This window comes from Desmodus rotundus, chromosome 1 (assembly GCF_022682495.2).
Source record: "Desmodus rotundus isolate HL8 chromosome 1, HLdesRot8A.1, whole genome shotgun sequence".
Taxonomy (NCBI): domain Eukaryota; kingdom Metazoa; phylum Chordata; class Mammalia; order Chiroptera; family Phyllostomidae; genus Desmodus; species Desmodus rotundus.
Window position 1 is genome coordinate 6,498,684 of NC_071387.1, and position 20,689 is coordinate 6,519,372.

The 20,689-nt window shown below is 50.2% G+C and overlaps 3 protein-coding genes and 1 non-coding gene across 12 annotated transcripts in view; 2 read left to right on the plus strand and 2 right to left on the minus strand.

Moving 5' to 3' along the window:
- Positions 1-1,514, minus strand: part of LRSAM1 (leucine rich repeat and sterile alpha motif containing 1) — a 37,671-nt gene extending 36,157 nt beyond the window's left edge. For 3 of the 4 annotated variants that reach the window (XM_045197051.3, XM_024562136.4, XM_045197049.3), the window contains exons 1-2: positions 1,435-1,514; positions 887-1,104 (exon numbers count right to left, since the gene is read on the minus strand). The gene's annotated coding sequence lies outside the window, so the exon portion shown is untranslated. Of the gene's footprint in view, positions 1-886; positions 1,121-1,434 lie in introns of all 4 variants that reach the window. The other variant, XM_045197050.3, reaches the window with a different exon arrangement.
- Positions 1,515-1,562: 48 nt separating this feature from the next.
- On the plus strand, positions 1,563-5,134 carry RPL12 (ribosomal protein L12). 2 transcript variants are annotated; one of them, XM_024562135.3, is made up of 7 exons: positions 1,563-1,713; positions 2,257-2,330; positions 3,306-3,404; positions 3,767-3,848; positions 4,364-4,450; positions 4,790-4,902; positions 5,083-5,134. In XM_024562135.3, the coding sequence occupies exons 1-7, from the start codon at positions 1,677-1,679 to the stop codon at positions 5,086-5,088; spliced, it is 498 nt and encodes a 165-aa protein (XP_024417903.1). In that variant the 5' UTR covers positions 1,563-1,676; the 3' UTR covers positions 5,089-5,134. The 2 variants fall into 2 exon arrangements, with proteins under 2 accessions (XP_024417903.1, XP_045052988.1); XM_045197053.3 differs by lacking the exons at positions 4,790-4,902; positions 5,083-5,134 and adding an exon at positions 4,679-4,773.
- On the plus strand, positions 4,156-4,284 carry LOC112306632 (small nucleolar RNA SNORA65). Its single transcript, XR_002974962.1, has one exon. It is a non-coding gene; the product is annotated as a small nucleolar RNA SNORA65 (small nucleolar RNA).
- A 1,569-nt stretch (positions 5,135-6,703) lies between the features above and the next one.
- Positions 6,704-20,663, minus strand: ZNF79 (zinc finger protein 79). Of its 5 annotated transcripts, XM_045197052.3 has the most exons (6): positions 20,138-20,663; positions 16,974-17,020; positions 16,633-16,723; positions 15,551-15,677; positions 14,616-14,711; positions 6,704-7,978 (listed from the first exon to the last, which is right to left on the minus strand). In XM_045197052.3, exons 3-6 carry the CDS (start codon positions 16,663-16,665, stop codon positions 6,807-6,809), a joined length of 1,428 nt encoding a protein of 475 aa, XP_045052987.2. In that variant the 5' UTR covers positions 16,666-16,723; positions 16,974-17,020; positions 20,138-20,663; the 3' UTR covers positions 6,704-6,806. The 5 variants fall into 5 exon arrangements, with proteins under 5 accessions (XP_045052987.2, XP_071077144.1, XP_071077142.1 ...); XM_071221043.1 differs by lacking the exons at positions 16,633-16,723; positions 16,974-17,020; positions 20,138-20,663 and adding an exon at positions 8,444-8,574 and having other exon boundaries at positions 15,551-15,594; XM_071221041.1 differs by lacking the exons at positions 16,633-16,723; positions 16,974-17,020; positions 20,138-20,663 and adding an exon at positions 8,306-8,574 and having other exon boundaries at positions 15,551-15,594.
- Positions 20,664-20,689: the final 26 nt, after the last annotated feature.

Genomic DNA, 20,689 nt, shown 5'->3' on the forward strand with positions numbered 1-20,689 from the left:
GGGGCGGATTGTAGCAAAACCAGTCTGGAATTCTGCCCTTTGAAGTCCTGGTCCTGTGGAATTGCCCAACTCTCAGCGTGTGCTAAGTGCACCAAGTACACTCTCCCAAACGCCGAAGCCAGGCGCTCAATGCCTGCGCAGGATCTGCAAATATCAGCGCTCCCGGTGGGACATCCATGGGCCAGGAAGCAATCCAGGGACACTTCCGGTTACTAGCAGGGGCTTTGCAATAAAATATAACTGGATTGAAATCCCAGATCTAACACCCAACGACCATGTCACCTTGGGTCCCCACTCTGAGCCTCAGTTTCCTCATCTGTAAAATGTGAGTAATAATGTTACCAACGCCTGGTTCTATGAGGATCCGGTGACTTCATATTTGTAAAGCCCATAGCACAGTACCTGGTGCATAATGAGCGCTCAATAGCTGTTCGCCACGGGGCACCACCCATCTAACAAACATTTATTGAGGGCCTCCTACAGTTTAAGGAGCTAGACACCCAGTCCTCAGGGGGAGGGGTGGAGATCACAGGTCTCCGCCCACAGGGGCGTGGGCTGTCTGGGGAGCCCTGCGAGACTGCAGAGCTGGCTCAGGCCCCTCATCACCCACCCACCTGCCTGCCTGCAGGGATGGGGCACAGTCTAAAAACTGCCCTCCCCCATCCTACCCTGATGACCCGCTCTTACCCTTCTGCTCCTCAATGACTAACCCTCTCTCACCCCCTCTCCACTTCCTCCACAATGACCATCCCTCCCTCTTCCATCCCAGATCAGCTCTTCCCAACCCGCTCCCGATGTCCATCCCGCACCCATCCCCTCCCCGACGTCCAGTCTAGATGCGGAGAACCACACCCATCCTCCCCTGGCTGGAGTAGGGGTGCCTGACCTGGCCTTCGGTGTGGGCAGGTCCCCAACGTTAGTCCCCGAGGGTGAACCAGAAGGCAGGCCGATCACTCGTAGGGCTTGGTCACGGACGCCGGGTCTCGGACCACCTGGAACCAGCCCCGGTGGATCCGGAGAGACGGGTCTCCAGACGCAGGAGCTGGGCACCGAAACTCAGGATCTCGGAAAGTCATGCAGACCAGGATGACGAAGTCTGAGATTCTGAGGACCGCAGAATCTTAGAATTAAGAGTTTAAAACGGACTTGGACCCGAACGAAATGGTTTTGGTAACTAAAATGCTCACATCACGAGGGAGTTAAAAGAGGGGCCGGGGTCGCTGTGGACCTAGGTTTTGTAATGTGTGCGGACCTCTCAGCGGAGGGGCGGGGCTCAGGGATTGGATGACAGGGACCATGGGGTGACGCTCACGATAAGGGAGAATGGGGAACGGGGGGCCGAGATCTTGGGAGCGGCCCTCTCTTGTCTGCCTCCCCTGGGCTAACTGCCCTGAATGCCCCGAAACCCCTCCCGAGCCCCTAGTCACAGCTCACCGCGGCGCCGGTTTCCTCCACTCGTCAGCCTCTGGCACCTGCCCACAAGCAACATGGCGGCAAGGGCGTCGCTGGGAGGTTGGGCGGAGACAGCGGTTCTCGCGACAGCCGCGTTTTCCTGTCTATATCCGGCGTTGTAGAAGACTTTTCCGGTCTTTCGGCTTTCGGTTCGGAGGAGGCAAAGGTGCAACTTTCTTCGGTCGTCCCGAATCCGGGTTCATCCGACACCAGCCGCCTCCACCATGCCACCGAAGTTCGACCCCAACGAGATCAAAGTCGGTGCGTGTCTTACATGTGGCCGGGGCTGCGGGATGGAGCATCCCTTCCCCGCGCAGCCCGTCGGGCCTGCCGTTCCTCCGCAATGGTTGCCTTTTCCCACACCACATCGCGCTTAAAAGCTGCTGCCTAGTCCAGGCCTTTGCGGTGCCGCGTTCAGGGCGCTGTGGAGCCGCGGCCGAGTCGCTCCCTTTCTGGGCCTCAGCTTGCCCACGTGTAAATGGGGAGGGCGGACCGGAAGACCCCTGGCGGCTTTGCAGCCCGCACGCTTTAGGGTAAGATTGTCTTCGGGCCCTTTCCCCCGTAGACTGGGCTGGCCGGCGGTCTGGTTGCCTCCACGCCGGCGCGGTTCGGGCCTCGGCAGCCGTGGCCAAGCCGAAGGTCGCTGGTCCTACTTGGTGGATGGAGAGCCGCACGCCTTAGGAAGGGGTGGTCTGTCTAGCTTCTCCCAGAGGCCCTTGGCGCTGTGGCCAGCCCAGGAACGATGCGCAGAGAGGGCTGTGGCTGGAGCTGTGCAGAGGCACTCACCGGTTTTTTTCCTCCCAGTTTACCTGAGGTGCACCGGCGGGGAAGTCGGTGCCACGTCCGCCCTGGCCCCCAAGATCGGCCCCCTGGGCCTGGTGAGTTACCTTCGGGGAGGGGCGTTTCTTAACCTGCTGCGGCTCCACAAACACGACTGTGCGTGGGGTGCCATTGGCGATGGCGATTTCCACCCCCGACTAGACTCCAGGTTCACTGAATGGGCACTAGGTGCCATGGAAAGGTTATATGTGAAAGGCGGACCCAGCACCTTGAAGCATTAGCTTAATCTCCTAACAGCCGCTGTTAGTGTATGTGAGGGATAGGCTGAAGGAGCCGAATGAGGGTTTTGAAGTCGCGTGGCTTGGTGACACTTAGCCCTCGTTTTCTAGTGAGGGAAGCAGGCATATCGCTGATAGGAGCATAAAATGGGACAGTGGGTAAAACTTCTGGTGAAGGTTATAATAGCTTGTGTTTCCTTCTCTGCTCTAAATCTGCTGGTTACCATGACTTGCCTTCTTTGGCTGCTTTTCCATTTTACTGAACTTGAGTTTCCCTAAATATCGTTAGGCCTTCATTCTTTGCACAGTGGTCACCTCTCCCACGTGCTCCCCCCCCTTAGTCTTGCTTGCCCAGTGTCTTAGTACTCGACTTGGCCCTTAGCTGGCACTCTTGGACGAATTTGTTTCCTAGTGGTCACTAGGAAGTCCTGACGTAGCACGTGCTCAGACTTGCAGCCGGGTAGGTTGACTTGCATTGGATGACACAGGAACCTGATAGTGTTAAAGACCTCCAGGTGATTGAATGTAACCCTGGTTGAAAGTTTCTTCCTACGTTATCACATAGGTCCTTAGAGAGGGAACGCGGGTGAGTGGCTTTGCCCCGTTATGGCCCTGGGCTTGCAGCTCACAACCCTGAACAGACCTCACCCCTAGCCTCATCATGTCTTGATTGGGAAGGTACAGTTGTGTGCTCCACCAGGAAGACTGGGGTCTTGACAAGTGAGGAAGACAGGGCAGGATTTCAGGCTGTTTAAACTTGGGGCACAGTGTGATTACACACCTTTATTTCCACAGTCTCCAAAAAAGGTTGGTGATGACATCGCCAAAGCAACCGGTGACTGGAAGGGCCTGAGGATCACAGTGAAACTGACCATTCAGAACAGACAGGCCCAGGTACTTGGGTCGAGGGAAGGCAGGGGTAGCCGCCCTCTGGGATTCCCGGGTGGGAGGTTTTTGCTGGCATGGCCACCTGCCGCTAGTGGTGAGAGCAGTTTTATTTGGGGAAGGCTTTTTCCAGAGCATGGATCAAGGTCAAAGACGTGCTCAAATATTAACTCTTGTCACTTGTGTGACTTTGGGAAAATGACTTAATGTCTCCGAGGCTAGGACATGTTTCCATTTGTGAAACTTACTTGAGAAAGTAGAGCATGTCCGGTGTGTCTGGGCCATGGTCTCCAAGAACCAGGTTCCATGGCAGTGTGGTCCAAATTGGAGGGTCGGGGAGGGCTTACTCACAGTGAGATTCTTTTCTGCAGATTGAGGTGGTGCCTTCTGCCTCTGCCCTGATCATCAAAGCTCTCAAAGAACCACCACGAGACAGAAAGAAGCAGAAAAACAGTGAGTGGCCTTTTCCCTGGTAACCAGAGTGGTTTGTGAATGGTGTTGTCTACATAAATGCTTGATACGTAGCTGTGTGTTTTCTCTGTAATGAAACCGAGCGATGGTGCGGGGGTTTGGTGGAGCCAGGCAGTGCCATGCAGAAGGGGAATAGGTCGGGTGAAGCAGCTGAGAATGCTGACTAGTGGTTACAAGAGCACTTCTGGGCTGGATGACAGTCTGAATAGTTTAACCCCAGGAAATTGTGCTGATCTTCCGTCGTCTCTGCAACAGCCTCTTCGTAAAGCCTGGGTTTTGCCGTCAGCCACCCGCCACTGCGCCTGACCAGTTTGCTGTTGGCTGGTGCAATCCAGTGGTGAGCTGATAGAAACCCCAGCTTAGGAAACAGGGTTGCTCTTCATGTGGGTAACTCTGTGCCGAAAGCATGGGAACAGCCATACAAAGGGCTCAGGGAGGACATGGGGACTCATCTGGCCTTGGGTTGTGATGAAGCTTTTGCTGTTTTTTTCCTGCAGTTAAGCACAGTGGAAATATCACTTTTGATGAGATCGTCAACATTGCCCGACAGATGCGGCACCGCTCTTTGGCTAGAGAACTGTCTGGTAAGAGCAGGGCAACATGGAGCCTCCCTGTGTTATGGGGCATTTTCCCTCCTGAAAGGAGACTAATCTGTAAGAACCAAAATTTGGGGTGTGGTGTCTCCCGGGTCTGCAAAAATGGCTTGATGTTGGTGAAGATTTCGGGCCAGCTGTGACTAACCTAGGTGTGGAGGTGGTGGAGGCTGCACTGAGGGCTCACAGAACTGAACGGAGCAATGAATTCTGCACTAGGGCTCGGGGCTGCTCCTCCTTGCCTGCTGTCAAACTCAAAGTCCCTTCCAGACAGTGTCTTGAGGACTGTGCGGGGCTGACAGTGCTGATGCCCCCTTTGCGTAATCACAGGAACCATTAAAGAGATCCTGGGCACGGCCCAGTCTGTGGGCTGCAATGTCGATGGCCGCCACCCTCACGACATCATAGATGACATCAACAGTGGTGCCGTGGAGTGCCCGGCTGTAAGTGACTTGTGCATCGATTTTGTTTGCTTGGAATCAGGGTGAAAGATGGAGGAGCTAATGTGTTTATAGAGATAATCTGGAAAGTTCTAGAGATGGTCAGCAGTGGGGTTGAGAAATCATATTTATTTATTTTTTTTTGGTCCTATCACTGATAGGATTTTTTTTTCTTTCCCACAGAGTTAAGAAGTACAAAGGAAAATATTTCAATTAAAGATCACTTAACAACCCATGAACTGTGATGTGGCCTCTTCCCTGGGGGGCCAGGTCCGTTGTGGCCAGGTGGAGGTTAGTGGGGCCGAAGTGGTGAACCTGTGGGAGTAGCAGTTTGGGCAGTAAGTGCCTTGTAGGGAACAGACTTCTGCCCTCTATGGGAGTAGCTGCGGAGAGCCATCTTTCTGGAAAGGAAATCTCAGTACTTTTGTAGAAATGTTCGTAGAGCTTTTCATACATAGTTCTTGGCCTGAAGGAAAACTTGCAGTTCAGCACAAGTCCATGAGGGACGAAGTTCTTCATCCCAGACTAAATTATTTGGTGGGTTGGGGTCCAGGGCCCATAATTCAAGGCTTCGGTGTCCATTACGGTGCACAGCTGGGGCTTATTGATGGGACAACAAAGAAACCTGGCCTTTCTCTTGAGTCCTGGGTCAGTCCTGGGTTTATGTGGAAGTGAGGGTCAAGTGTACTTCTAATGTTAGCTGTGGGCTAGCCCGGCCGTTCTCTGAACCTGTTTGCTTTAAACCGGTAACAGACTGTCTTCTAATATATGTTTTCACCTTTTCCCAAGTCTCTTCCTCAGTTTCTTTTCTGTTCCAGTTGAATCATTTTGAGAGCTTATCGATCCCTTTCCCTTTATTAGACGTGCAAGGGATGGACCGACCTCTGGGCACTGGCATAAGCCACGCCTGAGTAGCTTGAAGCACCACCTGGAAGGAGAAGGGGCTTCTTGTGGGTACCCTACAGGAAGCTGGGAATGATTAACCCAAGAACTTCCATTTCCTTTCCATTGGTCGTTGCTTCGCTCTCCCATGAGTACATAGGTGGTGGTTAATCATCCCAGGTGCAGTCAGGGCTGGAGAATAAACTGCTGTTTAGGTGAAAGATGAGTGAAGGAAAAAAGTATTCCAGGACATGTCAGGTCACCCGACCAGTCCCCGAGGCCTTGGGGGAGGATAATTGACAGAGGCTTCCCTCACAGCAGATGCCCAGTAATGCGAAGTCTGTCCCTGAAGCCAGCAGCTACCTAACCAAAGACTGGGGAAAGCGCATGCAGACACAACGTACCAGTTGGGTGGGACCCAGGTCAGCAAAGTAGAAAAGGAAACGGCTGTTTCCCAGTGAGGGGAAAGAAGTGAAGATGACCCTCCTGCCTCTGACCCAGGGAGAGCATGTGACTGTCGCCAGTTGTCCTGGTGTGCCTAGTGGAGCGATGTAAGCAGCTGTGTAGATTTTCCCTTACCCTCCCCCCTGAGGTTTTAGTATTTAGTGGTCGGTCCTAGGATCCCTTTCTCACTTGAATTTACTTCCTCAAATCAGATACTGACCCCATAATAGAGAAACACTCCTTCCTGGCCAATGTTTGTTCTTCTGCAACAGCACTCATTCAAGGAGAGAAACCACCAAAACACCTAGCCTTTGGGTAGGAACCAAGTTTTTGTTGATTTGATCACAGCCTTATAAACCAAGATTTCTGCAGTGCTTGCGATACAAAAAGCACTTTGGCCCACTGAGTACAGCTAACCAGGAGTTTGCCTTGGGTTGTTTAAGCTTACAGGAGATGTTGAAAAAGAAAAGCTGAGACCTTTCCACATAAAATAGTGACTTTATTAAAAGGTGCAAAAGCCTGTGATTTGGATACCGACTGAAAATCAGGTTTCTAAACCCCATTGTTGGTCCTGTTCCCAGTTACTCTCCCGCATGGAGTCGCTGGTGTCTCAGGAAAGCTGAACTACACCTGAAGGCCTTCCCACACTCCCTGCATTGGTAGGGCTTCACACCCGTGTGAATTCTCTGATGCTGACTGAGGGACGAGCTCTGGTTAAATGCTTTGCCACACTCATTGCACTCGTAGGGTTTTTCTCCAGTGTGAATTATGTGATGTCGAATAAGGGCTGAGCTCTCACTGAAGAATTTCCCGCACTCGTTACATTTATACGGCTTCTCCCCAGTGTGAGTCTTTTGGTGGATTATAAGGTTTGTACTTTGGCTGAAGGCCTTCCCACACTCACTGCACTTGTAGGGTTTCTCTCCCGTGTGAGTCCTCTGGTGGTTGGTGAGGTTTGCACTCTGGCTGAAGGCCTTCCCGCACGTGCTGCATTTGTAAGGCTTCTCTCCCGTGTGGATCCTCTGATGCTGGATGAACGCAGCACAGTAACTGAAGGCCTTCCCACACTCGCTGCACTTGTAGGGCTTCTCCCCTGTGTGGGTCCTCTGGTGGTTCGTGAGGTTGGCGCTGTGGCGGAAGGCCTTCCCGCAGTTACTGCATTCATAGGGCTTCTCTCCGGTGTGAATCCTCTGATGCTGAACAAGGGCCGAACAGTCGCTGAAAGCCTTCTCACACTCAGTGCACTTGTAGGGCTTTTCTCCGGTGTGAGTTCGCTGGTGTTTGGTGAGGTTTGCATTCTGGCTGAAGGCTCTTCCACACTCGCTGCACTTATAAGGCTTCTCTCCGGTGTGAATCCTCTGGTGCTGGATGAGAGAGGAGCTCTGGCTGAAGGCCTTCCCACACTCACTGCATTCATACGGCTTCTCCCCAGTGTGGCTCTTCTGATGCTGCGAGAGGGAAGAACAGTAACTGAAGGCTTTGCCACACTCGTTACACGTGTGCGGTTTTGCTCTGTGAGATTTGATCATGTCTGAGTTCTTCCCAAAGCACTGTGTGTGTGTTTCACGTTTACGGGGCCTCCCTTCCATGGGGACTCTCCGCTGTGGGGAAAGGACTGGTCTCGGGTGGAAGCTCTTCCCCAGTTCAGAGGTCCTAAGATCAGACTCCGCATGGGGCAGTTCTGCCCTTGTGTCTTGGGATGATTCTTCAGAAACATTAGGCTCTGGCAGTGATTCAAATACCGTTCTCCAGTCTGGGGGAAAAAAAAAAATTATATATAGAGAGGCAATTTAAAAAATTCCTTTGGTGGAAGAAAAGATGCTACTAAAATACGCTTCACTTCCTTTCACCCAGGACGGGACTGGTTTGTGTGTCTGTTCTAAACCGGGAGTGATGGCTGAGATGACTTTTCAGAGACGCTAGCCCCCTTCCCTAAACTGCAGGGGGATGGATTTACCCTGGTCTCCACCTCAGGTGCAGCGCTCCTTTTCCATGCACGGGGCTAGCTCAAGCTGCCGTCTTAGCATGCCAGTTCTCAGTGCGGTTTGGGTAATCTGCTTACCAGGCTTAAGTAACTCACTTTAAAAAGCTGGTGGCCATCAATTTTTTCAGTTTTTAAATTGAAGATTTCAAAAAATGGTTTAATTCTAGCATTGGTAAGAGTGCAGCGCCACAGGCTTATCTCATGTGGGTGCAGCTGCATAAATTGGGGCCGTGCCTGGAAACACCACGGTTGCATGCACACGTGGAGTCTTTAAATCGTTGATCTCAGAATCCACTTGAGAGAACGTGCCCTCCGTGTACCCACTGAGAAACGACAAAGCTGCGACAGGTGCTCGTCACATCGCCCTGTCAAGAGAAAAGCAAACACCTAAATAGTGAATAATGGGGGATGACCACAGCATAGCCAACCTAGGGTCTCTTAGCAATCGAAAGCCACATTTGGGACTTATGCACTACAATTCCTGTTGTAGAAACCCACTGGAAAGGTGACACAGGAGTACAGGCTGTATTGTCTCTGGGCTGTGGGATTAGGGACAGTGACTGTTCCCTTCCGTACTTGTCTGTATTTTCTAATGTTTGACGGTAGTAATTTGCAATGCGAGGTATAAAAACCTTGCTTTCAAAGAATATGCAGTGATAGGAACGTACAGCCAAGTGAAGGAGGAATATGCAAAAGCACACATTGCTGTGTCTTGTGATAGGAAGACTTAGAAGACTTGAGTTTACCTCTGTGGTGGGATGATGGGGAATCTTGATCTTTTGTTTTTTTCTAAACTTAACTGAACCAGCGTTTAGTAGAGTGAATATTTTCTTAATGATGTCTTAAAATTTATTTTTATAGTTGATCTGCAATATTCATTTCAGGTGTACAACATAGTGACCCAACGTTAGGTGCCTTATGAAGTAATTGTCCTAAAGTCTAGTAGCCGCCTGTCACGGACTCTACCCGGGTTCTGTGCTTTATCCCCCAGGGACGTGTTTGTGCTGCTTAGTCCCCTCCCCTTTTAGGCCTGAACCGCCCACCTCCCTCCCCTCTGGCAACCATCAGTTTGTGTTCTGTATCTGTGAGTTTGTTTCATTCTGTTTTTGTTTTTCAGATTACACATAAGTGAAATCAATTGGTACTCGTCTTCCTCTGACTTTTTTCACGTAACATAATACTTTGTAGGTCCATTCATATCCTTGCAAATGACAAGATGTTATTTTTAATGGCTGAATATTCCATTGTACATATGTAAATACATCATTCCACTCTCTCCTGGCCTGTCTGGTTACTCAGAACTCTGAGGATAATGTGATGAGTTTTCCTCTGCAGGTTACTGTCTTTTTTTTCCCCTGGCTGCCTTGAGAATTCTTTACCACTAACATTTTGACAGTTTTAATGCATCTTGGAGGTCTTTTTGCATTGAGATAATTTCATATTCTTTTAGTAGCTTCTTGTACTAGGCTATTTCCCTAGGTTTGTGAGGTTCTTATCAATTATTTTTTTGGATAAGCTTTCTGTTCCCTTCCCTTTTTCTGAGATATCCATTATCCTTATGGAGCTCTTTCTATTGGAGTCAGTTCTCATAGAACTCTGTTTCACTGATTGTAACAATGGTCTGCTATATTTCCAGTGTTTTTAAAATGTATTTCCCGTATCATTCATTGAGAGTTCTTCAGCTGCAGAATTTGGTTCCTTATAGTTCCAAATCTTGAAAATCAGCCTTCCACTTTCAGACTGGTTTCTAGATACTTGGAAGTCACCATGTTACCTTGGTTGTTCACAGTACTCGAGGGACTGTTCCTCCACCTGTGCATTTGAGGTAGCGGGTTCTTTGTTTAGATACTGTTTTGATCCTAAGGGTTCATTCAACAGCTTGATCATTAGAGGTCTGTGTTTTGTTTGCCATTAGAAGGTGAGACATAGTGCAGATTTTCATTGTTTTTGCTTACATGTGCTACTTGTGCTTTGGGGGTCATGGTAGGTTCCCCACTGTGCCTGGGTGGCCTCAGTCGTGGGGCATAACCACCATGGTGTAGGTGGGGGAAGCAGCTGGGTTCCTGGGCCTGCAGGGCTGCCCCTTTGTTCCTGATGGCCACCAGCACTGCTGTGCTGTTAAGACACACCTCTGCAGGTACACCTGGCTCTGCGGCAATGGGGGGGGTGGGCGGGGTGGCACGTCGTGAGGGAGCTAGGTTCATCTTGGCTTCTGCTGGGCCGCTGCACTGTATCTGCAAACACTGACCCCGTCCTTCCTCCTAGCCAGCCTCCCCTGTGCATTCCAGTATCCCTGCTTCAGATGTACCGATGCACGCACATCCCAGGCACGTTTGTGTGTTGAGAAGGGGAACCTTTGCTGGATTACAGATGTCTGGCCTGTAAATTGAAGGGGAGACACAAAGGAGTCTGCACTCTGCCATAACGCTGACATCACCTCTGTACTTTCTCATGCTGGGATAGCATTTGCTTGTCTGGGAAGATAGCCCTCCATTCTAGGTGATAGACTTGTTAGGTAGAGTATTCTTGCTTTCCCCCCTTCTCATCATTTCAAGTATACTGCACCATTCCCTTTTGGCCTGCAAAGTTTCTGGAAAGTCAGCTGATAGTTTTTCGGGGGCTCCTTTGTATGCAAGTAGCTGTCTTCTCTTGCTTTTACAATTCTCTACAACTTAGGCATTTTAATTATGATGTGTGCTGCTTTGGATGCATCTTGTCTGGGACTGCTTCCTAGCCTTAGATGTTTGTTTCCTTCACCAGGATGGGGAAGTTCTCGGTCATTTTTTTACATAGTTTCTCTCTCTCCTGGGACCACTGTGATTATCTGAATGTTGGTACAGTTGATACTGTCCCAGAGGTCCCTAAACCTCATTTTTTATAATTCTTTAATTTTTACTGTTCTGATTGGGCGATTTCCACTAACTTGTCTTCCAACTCATTCTTTTGTATCAATAAATCTGCTGCTGGTTCCCTCTAGTGTATTTTCATTTCAGTTACTCTTCAGTCCTCATTGGTTTATATTGTATTTTCTATCTCTGTTAAAATTTTTGCTGAGTTCACCTGTTCTTTTCCCAGCTTCTTTGACCATCCTTACAACCGATGTTCGGAACGCTTAATTTGGTAGGTAGCACGTCTCCACATCACTGAGTTTTTTCCTGGGGTTTTATCCTGTTCTTTCAGTTGCAACATTTCTGTCTCCTCGTTTTGGCCGTTTCTGTGTTTATTTCTATGAATTAGGCAAAACAGCAACTTGTCTGTCCCTGGAAAGAGTGGCCTTGTGTGGGAGCTTCCTTCCCCTTTGTGTAAATTGTTTGTCGGGTCAGCTGGAGCTAGAGGTGGCATGGGACACAGGAAGACCCGGGGCAAGCCACACCGGGGCCACTTTTGGCAAGCTGGCTGAAGCTGGAGCAGCCCGGGGCTGTGTGGATCCTGGAGGCAAGCCTCGCCTGGGTGGCCTTGGCAGTCTTGCTGGGGCTCTAGTTGGGGCCAGTTTAGGCCGCAGGGAGTCCCAGGGCCAAGTCTCACTAGGGTTGCTGTGGCAGGTTGGCTGGAGCTACAGTTGGAGTGAGCTCTGGCTGCAGAGAGCTCCAGGGACAGGTCGTGTTGGGGCCACCTTGGCAGGCCAGTTGGAGCTGTGTTGGAGCGGCTTAGTCTGAAGGGAGTCCACAGGCAAGCCACAACAGGGCCTGGAGCTTTAGCTGTAGCAGCTGTGAGCCACAAGGAGTTCCGGGGGCAAGCTGTGCTGCGACCACCTTGGCAGACCAGTTGGAATGGGACCAGGCCACGAGATGTCCAGGGGTTGAGCTACTCTGGGGCCTGTAGCTGTTGCTGCAACAGATGTGAGCCACGCCAAAACCACCTTGGAAGGCAAGCTGGAAGTTGTAGCAGACCACAAGGAATCCCAGGGGTAAGCTGTGTAGCATGGGAACAAACCTGCAGCTGTAACTGGAGCAGCTGTAGGCTGTGGGGAGTGAGGGGACAAGCTATGGAGCAGGTTTGGGCCCAGAGCCTGGTGGGCACTCTTACAGCCTTGGCTGGCTAGGCTGGCTGGTCTGAGTGTGTAGGCTGTGCTCCTGCGCGTGTGATCTGGGGGAGTGGGTGGGACACACCGTATTCTCCCTCCAGCAGTTCCCCTCCCGCCTGCCAGATGCTCTAGGGTTAGTCTGGGTTTTCTTCCAGCGTAGGTTAGGTGCAGGTTAGGTGCTGTTCAGACCACTTTTCACCGCTCCCCAGGGTGGGCAAGTCTGCAAGAGGCCCTGCAGTGATCCCTCCCACTGCAGGCCGTGCCTGGGGAACGGGCTTCCCACAGTACCATGTCTTGGGTCTCCTACCCATTCTATGTGGTCCCTTTGGTTTCTTGTGCAGAAGCTGTTCAGTCAGCTCAGTTCTTCAGGGGATCGCTCTACCTGTTGGTGTAAATTCAGTGTGCTTGTGGGTGGAGGTAGTTCAAGATCTTCCTATACCACCATCTGGGGCTGGAAGCCCAAGAATTAATGTGTAGTATTTGGAAGTATTAAAACTAAGCGAAGCATAAGGCCCAGACACCTCTGCCTCCTGCATCAGGGGTTTGTAGGTCAGGAAGTGAAGCTTTATTTAGGGAGAGCTATGGAGTTTCCTCTCAGTTTAACCGAGGAGATTCTTTCCATTTCTACCTTATTTCTCAGAGTGAAGAACAGCAGGGTTAGTTCCAGGTACCCTTAATTTCAATTTCTATACAGAATCTTGACCCAGAAGGTCTGGGTTCAAATCGTGACTCTACCTCTTACTAGCTGTGTGACTTTGGACGAATTAATTTTTCAGTGCTTTGGACTGTGAATGTAGCTCTCACGCAGAATTGTTGTGCGGATTAATTTAGAGTTAAGGCACATGGTGAACCCGGAATGGAGCCTGAGGAATACTGTGTTCCATGCACGCTTACTGTCATCGTGGACATCTTCCTCGCCCCCATCGCACACAGCCTGACGTTGGGCAGGGCGCCCTCATGTGCACGTGCACACAAACACCCAGTCCAGCGCGCACGGGAGGCCCCGTTTCTGGTTGAGAGTGTCTCTGCATTTGATCACGTATGACTTTGAGCCTCTCTGAGGAAAAGTGACAGGAAAAGGAGCAATCCCGAAGATCACTGATGGTCACGAATGTCACACCTCGGCCCACTGCAGACTTACGTGCACCCGAAAAAGAACTGCTCTTCCCTCTCAGCCAGTGTCTCAGTTTTCCCAGTCACCAGGTTCTCAGGCCAGGGTCATCCTTAATGCCTCTTGCTCTCACGTCGAATTCACTACCAAGTCCTTTTGGCTTTAATACCCAGATACACCTTGAATCCTCCTGACCACCCACCACGTCTCACTGGACTCTGTCTGCAACAGATTCGCAGCTGATCTCCTGGCTTCTACTCCTCAACCCTGAAAGTCTATCTTTTAAAAGACAAGTCAAATATTGTCCTTTCCCTGCTCAAAACCCTCAATGACTTCCTGTCTTCTTGAGAAAAATGTAAATCCCTTACCCTGGGTCTCCAAAGCGTTCCATGATCTGGCCCTCGCCTGCTCTCCCTGTTGTTCAGTGAGTTCTAGGGTCTTCTAATCCCAACACAAGCCAAGCTCATACCAGGCTCACCCTCAGTACGTGCTGTGGCTCAGAGTGTTTCTCCCCCAAAGGTTGGGTTGGCCAAAACGTTCATTAGTTTTTTCCCTCCCATGGCTCTAGCAGTGCTCAGTTGTCTTTAACTTTATTAGAAACAATTGTGTTACATTGTACTGTGACAGCCGTCATAGAAGCGTACATTTAAAAAATTTACCAAAAGTGGTGAATTTTTGTGCAGCCGCTTTCATACTGCAGATGGAAGAAGGCACGCAGCATTTTGGCGCACTGCGCTTTGTTATTTCAAGGAAGGTAAAAACACCTGGAACACAAAGACTTGTGCGGTGTATGGAGAAGGCGCTGTGACTGACTGAACATGTTGAAAGTGGTTTGCAGTATGTCTTGGTACTATTGACAATTTGGTCAAATATTCTTTGCAGTGGGGCTGTCTTATGCATTAGAAGATGTTCGGAAGCACCCTCGGCCTCTCTTCACTAGAAGCCAATATCCGACATAAAATATCCAGATCAATAAAGTTATTGGTGAAAGTGAAAACTGCATCTTACTTTACAGAAAAATAACTAGACTGACTTTTTGACCAACCCAATATTTACATGGCTGGTTCATTCTCTCCTTCAGATATCAGATCCAGTGTCACTTCTTCAAAGTGGTCTTTCCTATCATCTGATTTAAAATAGCCCCACCCCCACCTGCATTCCCAGTCTCACCTTTGTACCCCTAGTCACTGTTCCCTCATCAAATGCATTAATGTGGGTTTCAAAGGGGCTTCTGCTCACAACTCTGGATGGCTTAGTGCTTGCTCACTTACCTGGACAGGTAGTTCTTAGGCCTTCTCTCTCCAGTATCCATGGGCTTTCCCTTTGTTCTAACTGGGAGTTCATGCCAGGCTGGGAAACTAGAAGTCCTGTTCAAAGAGAGAAAAGCGGGCTTTAGAGATTTGTCCTAAGAGCCACACAGAACTCAGGAGTGGAAACAGGCCAATTAATCTCATTCGTTCCACAAATACGTATTGAGCACTTACATGGTGCCGGGCACTAGGGAATACAGTAGTAAGACAGGCATGGGGCCAGTGCCTTGGGAAAGCAATTCTGGAAGGAGCTAACGAAACAGCCTCGGCTGCAGCAGCCATGGCTCTGCGTACCCTATGGCTGCAGCCTCAACAAGGACCATAAGGTGACCAAGAACGTGAGCAAGCCCAGGCACAGCCACCACCACGGGCATCTCACCAGATGCACTAAGTTCACGCAGGTCATAAACCGAGAGGTATGTTTCCCTGTGAACAGTGTGCTGTGGAGCTGCTCAAGGTCTCGAAGGACAAGAGGACCCTGAAAGTCACCAAGAGAAGGGTGGGGACACACATCCGTGCCAAGAGGAAGGCAGCAGCTAAGAAGGACAGCCCCAACCCTCTTGTGTGTAATCTAAGGAAAAAACAGCCTCGAGGAGGAGGTCAAGCCAAGGAGTCAAGTCAGGCTCATAGAGCAAGCTACTTAGAAAGGTGGGAAATTAGTGACTGTGGAGGGAACTAGCCTAGAGGTTACCCCAACCCTGGGGGTGGGGAGACAATGATGAGGGGCAGCCTGGGGGGAGGAAAATGATAATGCCTATTTCCCACCAAGAATGCAGACCTTTTCAAATAGGGAACAAGGAGGAATCGACAATGTCCTTCCAGGGTGTCAGAGCAATTTGGGATCACTCAACGTGTTTTCAGAATTGAGCAGATTCTGTATTAAATGGTTTCCTTACCCAGCAGGACCAAGTTCCTGGACTTGTCTGGTGTCTCCTCCTTGAACCCGCGCCTTGGAGCAAGGACCGAGCGCTCTCGCTCTTTGTGGGTGAAAGCTACCGTCACATTGCCGAAGGGTGTGGATCTCTGAAACAACAAGCACATTTCTTCTCTCCTAGTAACACTTAAGAAAAGGGGCAGAGGAGAGGGAGGTGGGGACGCTGGTGGCTCTGGGTGGGATGGCTCACAGGCCCAGAGGAGTCTGAAAGGACTCAGGGTGGCTCCAGAAAAGTACTTCCTGTGTGGCTAGCACTACTGGATAGTGTTGCAAAAATAAACAAAATGCAGTCTCGCCTTCACATTTGTAATTCTGGTATGACAGACCTGACATATGAATAGACAAAATGTGTATATACACGAACAGAAATTGGACAGAAAATAACAGCTGCTTGGGAAGTAGGAGCCAATATAGAAAAAAAAAAACCCGCTAGAATGTGTTTCTGCGATGAGGAATCAGGTGCAAATTACCCAGCAAATGGAACAGCTGAATGTGTTCAGAACATTTACTAAATATCCCTGTGAACTCACACAGCACACGGCCAGCAGGAGAGCCAGGCACATACGCAGCCGCCTGCAGTAACGTGCCAGAGATGGCAGACCAGCTTAGAGGGTAACAGCAGAGGAATCCTGGGTGGGGGGCTGGGGAAGGACAGTCAGGGAAGGCCACAGAGAGAGGCAATCACGGAGCTGGCCTTGTAGGAGATGGCTCAGAAGCAGCAAAAGAAGGGTATTAGCCACGGTAGAGAAGTACCGTGAGCAAAGGCACTGAGGCAACACAATCTGTGTCTATTTTCAGCCCAGGAGTATCTCCCTTCACCCAGGTGGCCCCCCAGAAACCTGGGTTGTTACCCTTCCTTTGCTGCAGCTCCCCACAGATCCAAGTGCCTATTCATTCTCCCCCGCAGTATCACCACTGTGTGTGTTCTGTATTTTTCAGGTTTTCTACAATGAACATGAACTGCTTGTGTAATTCACAGCAACAAAAACCCTTAATATTAATATACTAAAAGAGGCTGCCTCTTAGAGTGAATTTCCAACTTACACGTGGCCCAGCTCGGAGGACACCAGCCACCATTCCTTCCTCTCCTGTGCCTTCCTCTTGGGAAGCGGTAGGGCCCGGAGAAGGTGCTTTTCTGCAGGATGAGAAAGAAAGCAATGAGGCGTACAAGTCTGCAACTCTCCAAGCTAGAAAGCTGCACATTCTCACTCCGAGGAGGGGGTTCAAAGGGCATTGAAAGTTTCAGGTCAGGGGCTGAGTCTGCAGACTGCAGAGGGCTGTAAATTCCCCCATTCTCCCTACCTCGGAAATCCTCTCAATTCAGTCAGGTATACGGAGGCGTTAGAGTGTAACAGGCTCTCGAGTATCCCAGAGCTACCACTTACCAGCTGTGTGCAAATCACGGAATCTCTCTAGGTCTCATTTTTCTCATCTGTAAAATGGGGATAACAATCCCTTGTTAAGTCGTTGCTTTGAAGGTTAAAAGAAAATGCAGATAAAGCAGTTGGCACAAAGCATAGCAAGTACGTATATAATTTACCAATATTACCTATTAATTCTTTGGAGAAAGGGGCTCTACAAACTTAAGACATTTGCCTAATCAAAAGAAGGGATATATGACCAAGTGGGTCCATCCCAGGAACACAGGTTGGGTCAACATTAAAAAATCAACCTATGTAAAACACCATATTAACACAAAGGGGGGAAAAAACACGATCATCTCAATGAACACCAAAAACGCCGTTTTGTAAGATACGACACTTTTCCATGATAAAATACACTCAGTAAACGAGGAACAGAAGGCAACGTCCTGCACCTGAGAAAAGGCTTCTACGGAAAGCCCAGAGCTAACACCGCACTTAACAGTGGAGCGGAAGGCCAGAAACGAGACAGAGCGGTCTGCTCTCGCCACTTCTGTCCGGTGCTTTACCGGAAGTTCCAGCCAGGGCCGCTAGGCAAGGCAAGGGGGGGAAAAAAGCATCCAGATTGGAAAAGAAGAATTGAAAGTGTATTCATGATTTCATGATACTGCAAGTCCTAATGAACCCACAAACTCTCACAGATAAACGAGGTCGTTGAGGTTGTGGGACGTAAAGCGAACAGGCAGTGAAGAGACAGCCCACTGAAACGCATGTGGAAGATCTGGACGGACATTTCTCCGGGTGTGCTTCTAGTTACCAGCAAAGAACCACCCCAAAATGCAATTTAAAACAATTCTATTTACCAGCGCACTAAAAGAAGGAAGCGCCTGGGGTGAAAGCAGAGGGGGTGCACTGACACGCACACTAAAACCCCGAGCAGCGTGGGTGCATGCGGGTCCTGTGGCAGTCCCCGCTGGCCTATTTACAGAAATTGGCAGACTGGTCCCCAAAGTCCTATGGAAATGCAAGAGGCCCAGAAATAGCACTCTGGAGTAACAAGAACCAAATCGAAGGACTCATTCACAATATCAATACTTTCTGCAAAACAATCATTAAAACTGTGTGGAACCAGTATAAGGATAATCATACAGACCAATGGGAAAGAACTGAGAGTCTAGAAATAAACACAACTGATTTTCAACGAGAGTACCAAGAGATTAAATGGTGAAAGAACAGTCATTTCAAAAAATGGTGTTGGGACGATTAGACTTCCACAAAAAAAAAAGAATGAAGTTAGACTCCTACCTTGTACCACTAAGAAAAATGAGCTTGAAATAGATCAAAGACCTATAGAGCAAAAGCTAAAACTCCTAGAAGAAAACACAGTATGAGTTTTTATGACCTCTAATAGGCAATAGTTTCATAGATATGGCACCAAAAGCACAAACAACAAAAGAAAAACTAAAATGTCTTTCATCAAAATTAAAAACTCTGTGCTTCAAGGGACACTATAAAGTCAAAAGACCATCACACGATGGGGGAAATAGCTGCAAATCAAATCTAAGGGTCCAACATCCAGAATCTATAAAGAAATCTTACAACTCAACAGTAAAAAGACAAAATAACCCAATTTCAAAATGGGCAGAGGGTTTGAACAGCTATTTCTCCAAGCAAGATACACAAGCAGCCAAAGAGCGCACAAAAAGACGCTCAACATCGTTCATCACGGGACAGGGGCACAGGCACCGCTGCACGGCTGAAGCAGGAGGAGATGGAGGACCAGGGCTGACGAGGAGGGAGAGAGCCTGGAACGCTCACACATTACACTAGGGATGTAAAACGGTGCAGCCGCCGTGGCAAAGCTCCTCAGAAAGGTAAACAGTCACCACACGACACAGCAGTTCCTCTCCACACAAAAACCGGCGCACGCAAGTCAGGGCATTGTTCGTAATAGCCCGAACTGGACACCACCTGATGTCCATCAGCCCAGGAACAGGTAGAATGTGGTGTATCCATGTAACGGAACATTATTCAGCCATAAAAAGAAACGGGTACATTCATTCATGCTGCAACATTTTGCTAAGTGGAAGAAGTCAGACACATACATCGTATGACTGTTTCTATGAAACGTCCAGAACGGGCGAGACAGACACAAACAGCAGATCAGGGGTTGCCAGGGACATGGGGAACAGGGCATGGTTAACGGTAGGGCTTTCTTCCTGGAGTGATGAAAATGTTCTGAACAGCGGTGATGGTTGTACAACTGTGTAAATGTACTAAACGCCACTGAATTGCACACTTTAAAGGTGAGTATTACAGTATATGATTTATGTCTCAAAAACAGTAGCGGTAGGACAGTCCTCAGAAAAAAGTGAGAAGGTCTGATACGGGTCTTAGCACCGACCTAACGTTACTGAGTTGCACCTGACCCCCGTGTCTTCTCTTCCTCTTTGGAGAGAATGACAACCTCCTGCCCGCCTCCGGGCCTCTGGGGAAGGCAACGAAATGCTGGGCGTCAAACTGGAGCTGCTGACCCATACAGGGGCTCCCTGATCTAGGGAAGGGTGGCGCAGGCCTCGGTGATTAAGATTAGATGCACGTTAGTTCTGTTTTGCAAGGTGTTAAAAGTGCTTTCAAAACGCTACTTTACTTGATGCATACAGTTCTTAGAGGGAACGGGGTACTTAATGTTATTTTACCCTTTCCTCCTTGAAGAAACAGGTTAAGAGGCCTGGCAGATACCCTGCAGCTTAAACAGGGCTCTTGCTTTCTGACTCCAAATCCCCAGGACCCTCCTGGACATCCCAGACCAGCTGGGACGAACCCGCCCTCATGCCAGGTGCAGCCAATAGGCTCCAGCTCCAAGTGTCCCTGGCTGCTTCAAGCGCTGGGAGGTCAGAAGTAAGGGAGGAGACCCCGAGCATGTCCCGTTTTCCTTCCCAGGCCCCGTTCTCCCTATCGGTCCATCAAGCAGATCGTGGTGAGGGGTTGGATGCTCAGAGATTATCCAGGCCTGACCTCCTCAAACTGTTTTGACCCCAGGATTTTTAATTCGAAGAAGAACGGCCCCAAATGGAAAGGAGAGCCGCAGGGTTCTGGTCCGGGCCCGGGCCGCAGAGCAGTAATAGCAGGCAGGCTAGAACCAGAAGCCGGACCTCCTGTAAACCGCCCCCGCCGCCACTCCTCACCTTCCTCCAGCATCGGGGTCTCGCACGGGGACACGGCCTCCCAGCAGTTCCCTGGGCCTCCGCGTCGCTTCACGGCAGCCCAGCCCCGCTCTGCAGGCCTGCTCTGCCCGCGGACTCTTGTCTGCGGCCTCTCCCCGCAAAGGCCGGGTCTGAGCGCGCGGTGCCGGCAGCTCCGGTGGGGCCTGACCGGCCGGGTCGCTGGCAGTCTCCCAGGCACAGCCAGGCTGCGGCTAGAGAGCCCGACACGCAGCCGACAACACGGCCTCAACCAGAGCCCGGCGTGAAAAGTCGCCGCCGGCTCCCCGAGAGTGCTACCGCGTACCGGGCGCCGCCGCGAGCTGAGAAACTGCGACCTCAGGGGCTGCTACACGCCAAGTGCTGCTCTCGCGCCAAAGGGGACGCGCCTAAATAGCGTCACTTTCGGTCATGCGCACACGCCTCCCAGCCCAGCCAGACTCCATTCCCCAGAAACCTCCGGGCTCTCTGGCTCTCTGCCTGGCCAAAGCCTTTTTCCTCTGTTGCTGCCAGTCTGTGACCCGCACACCCTCGGGA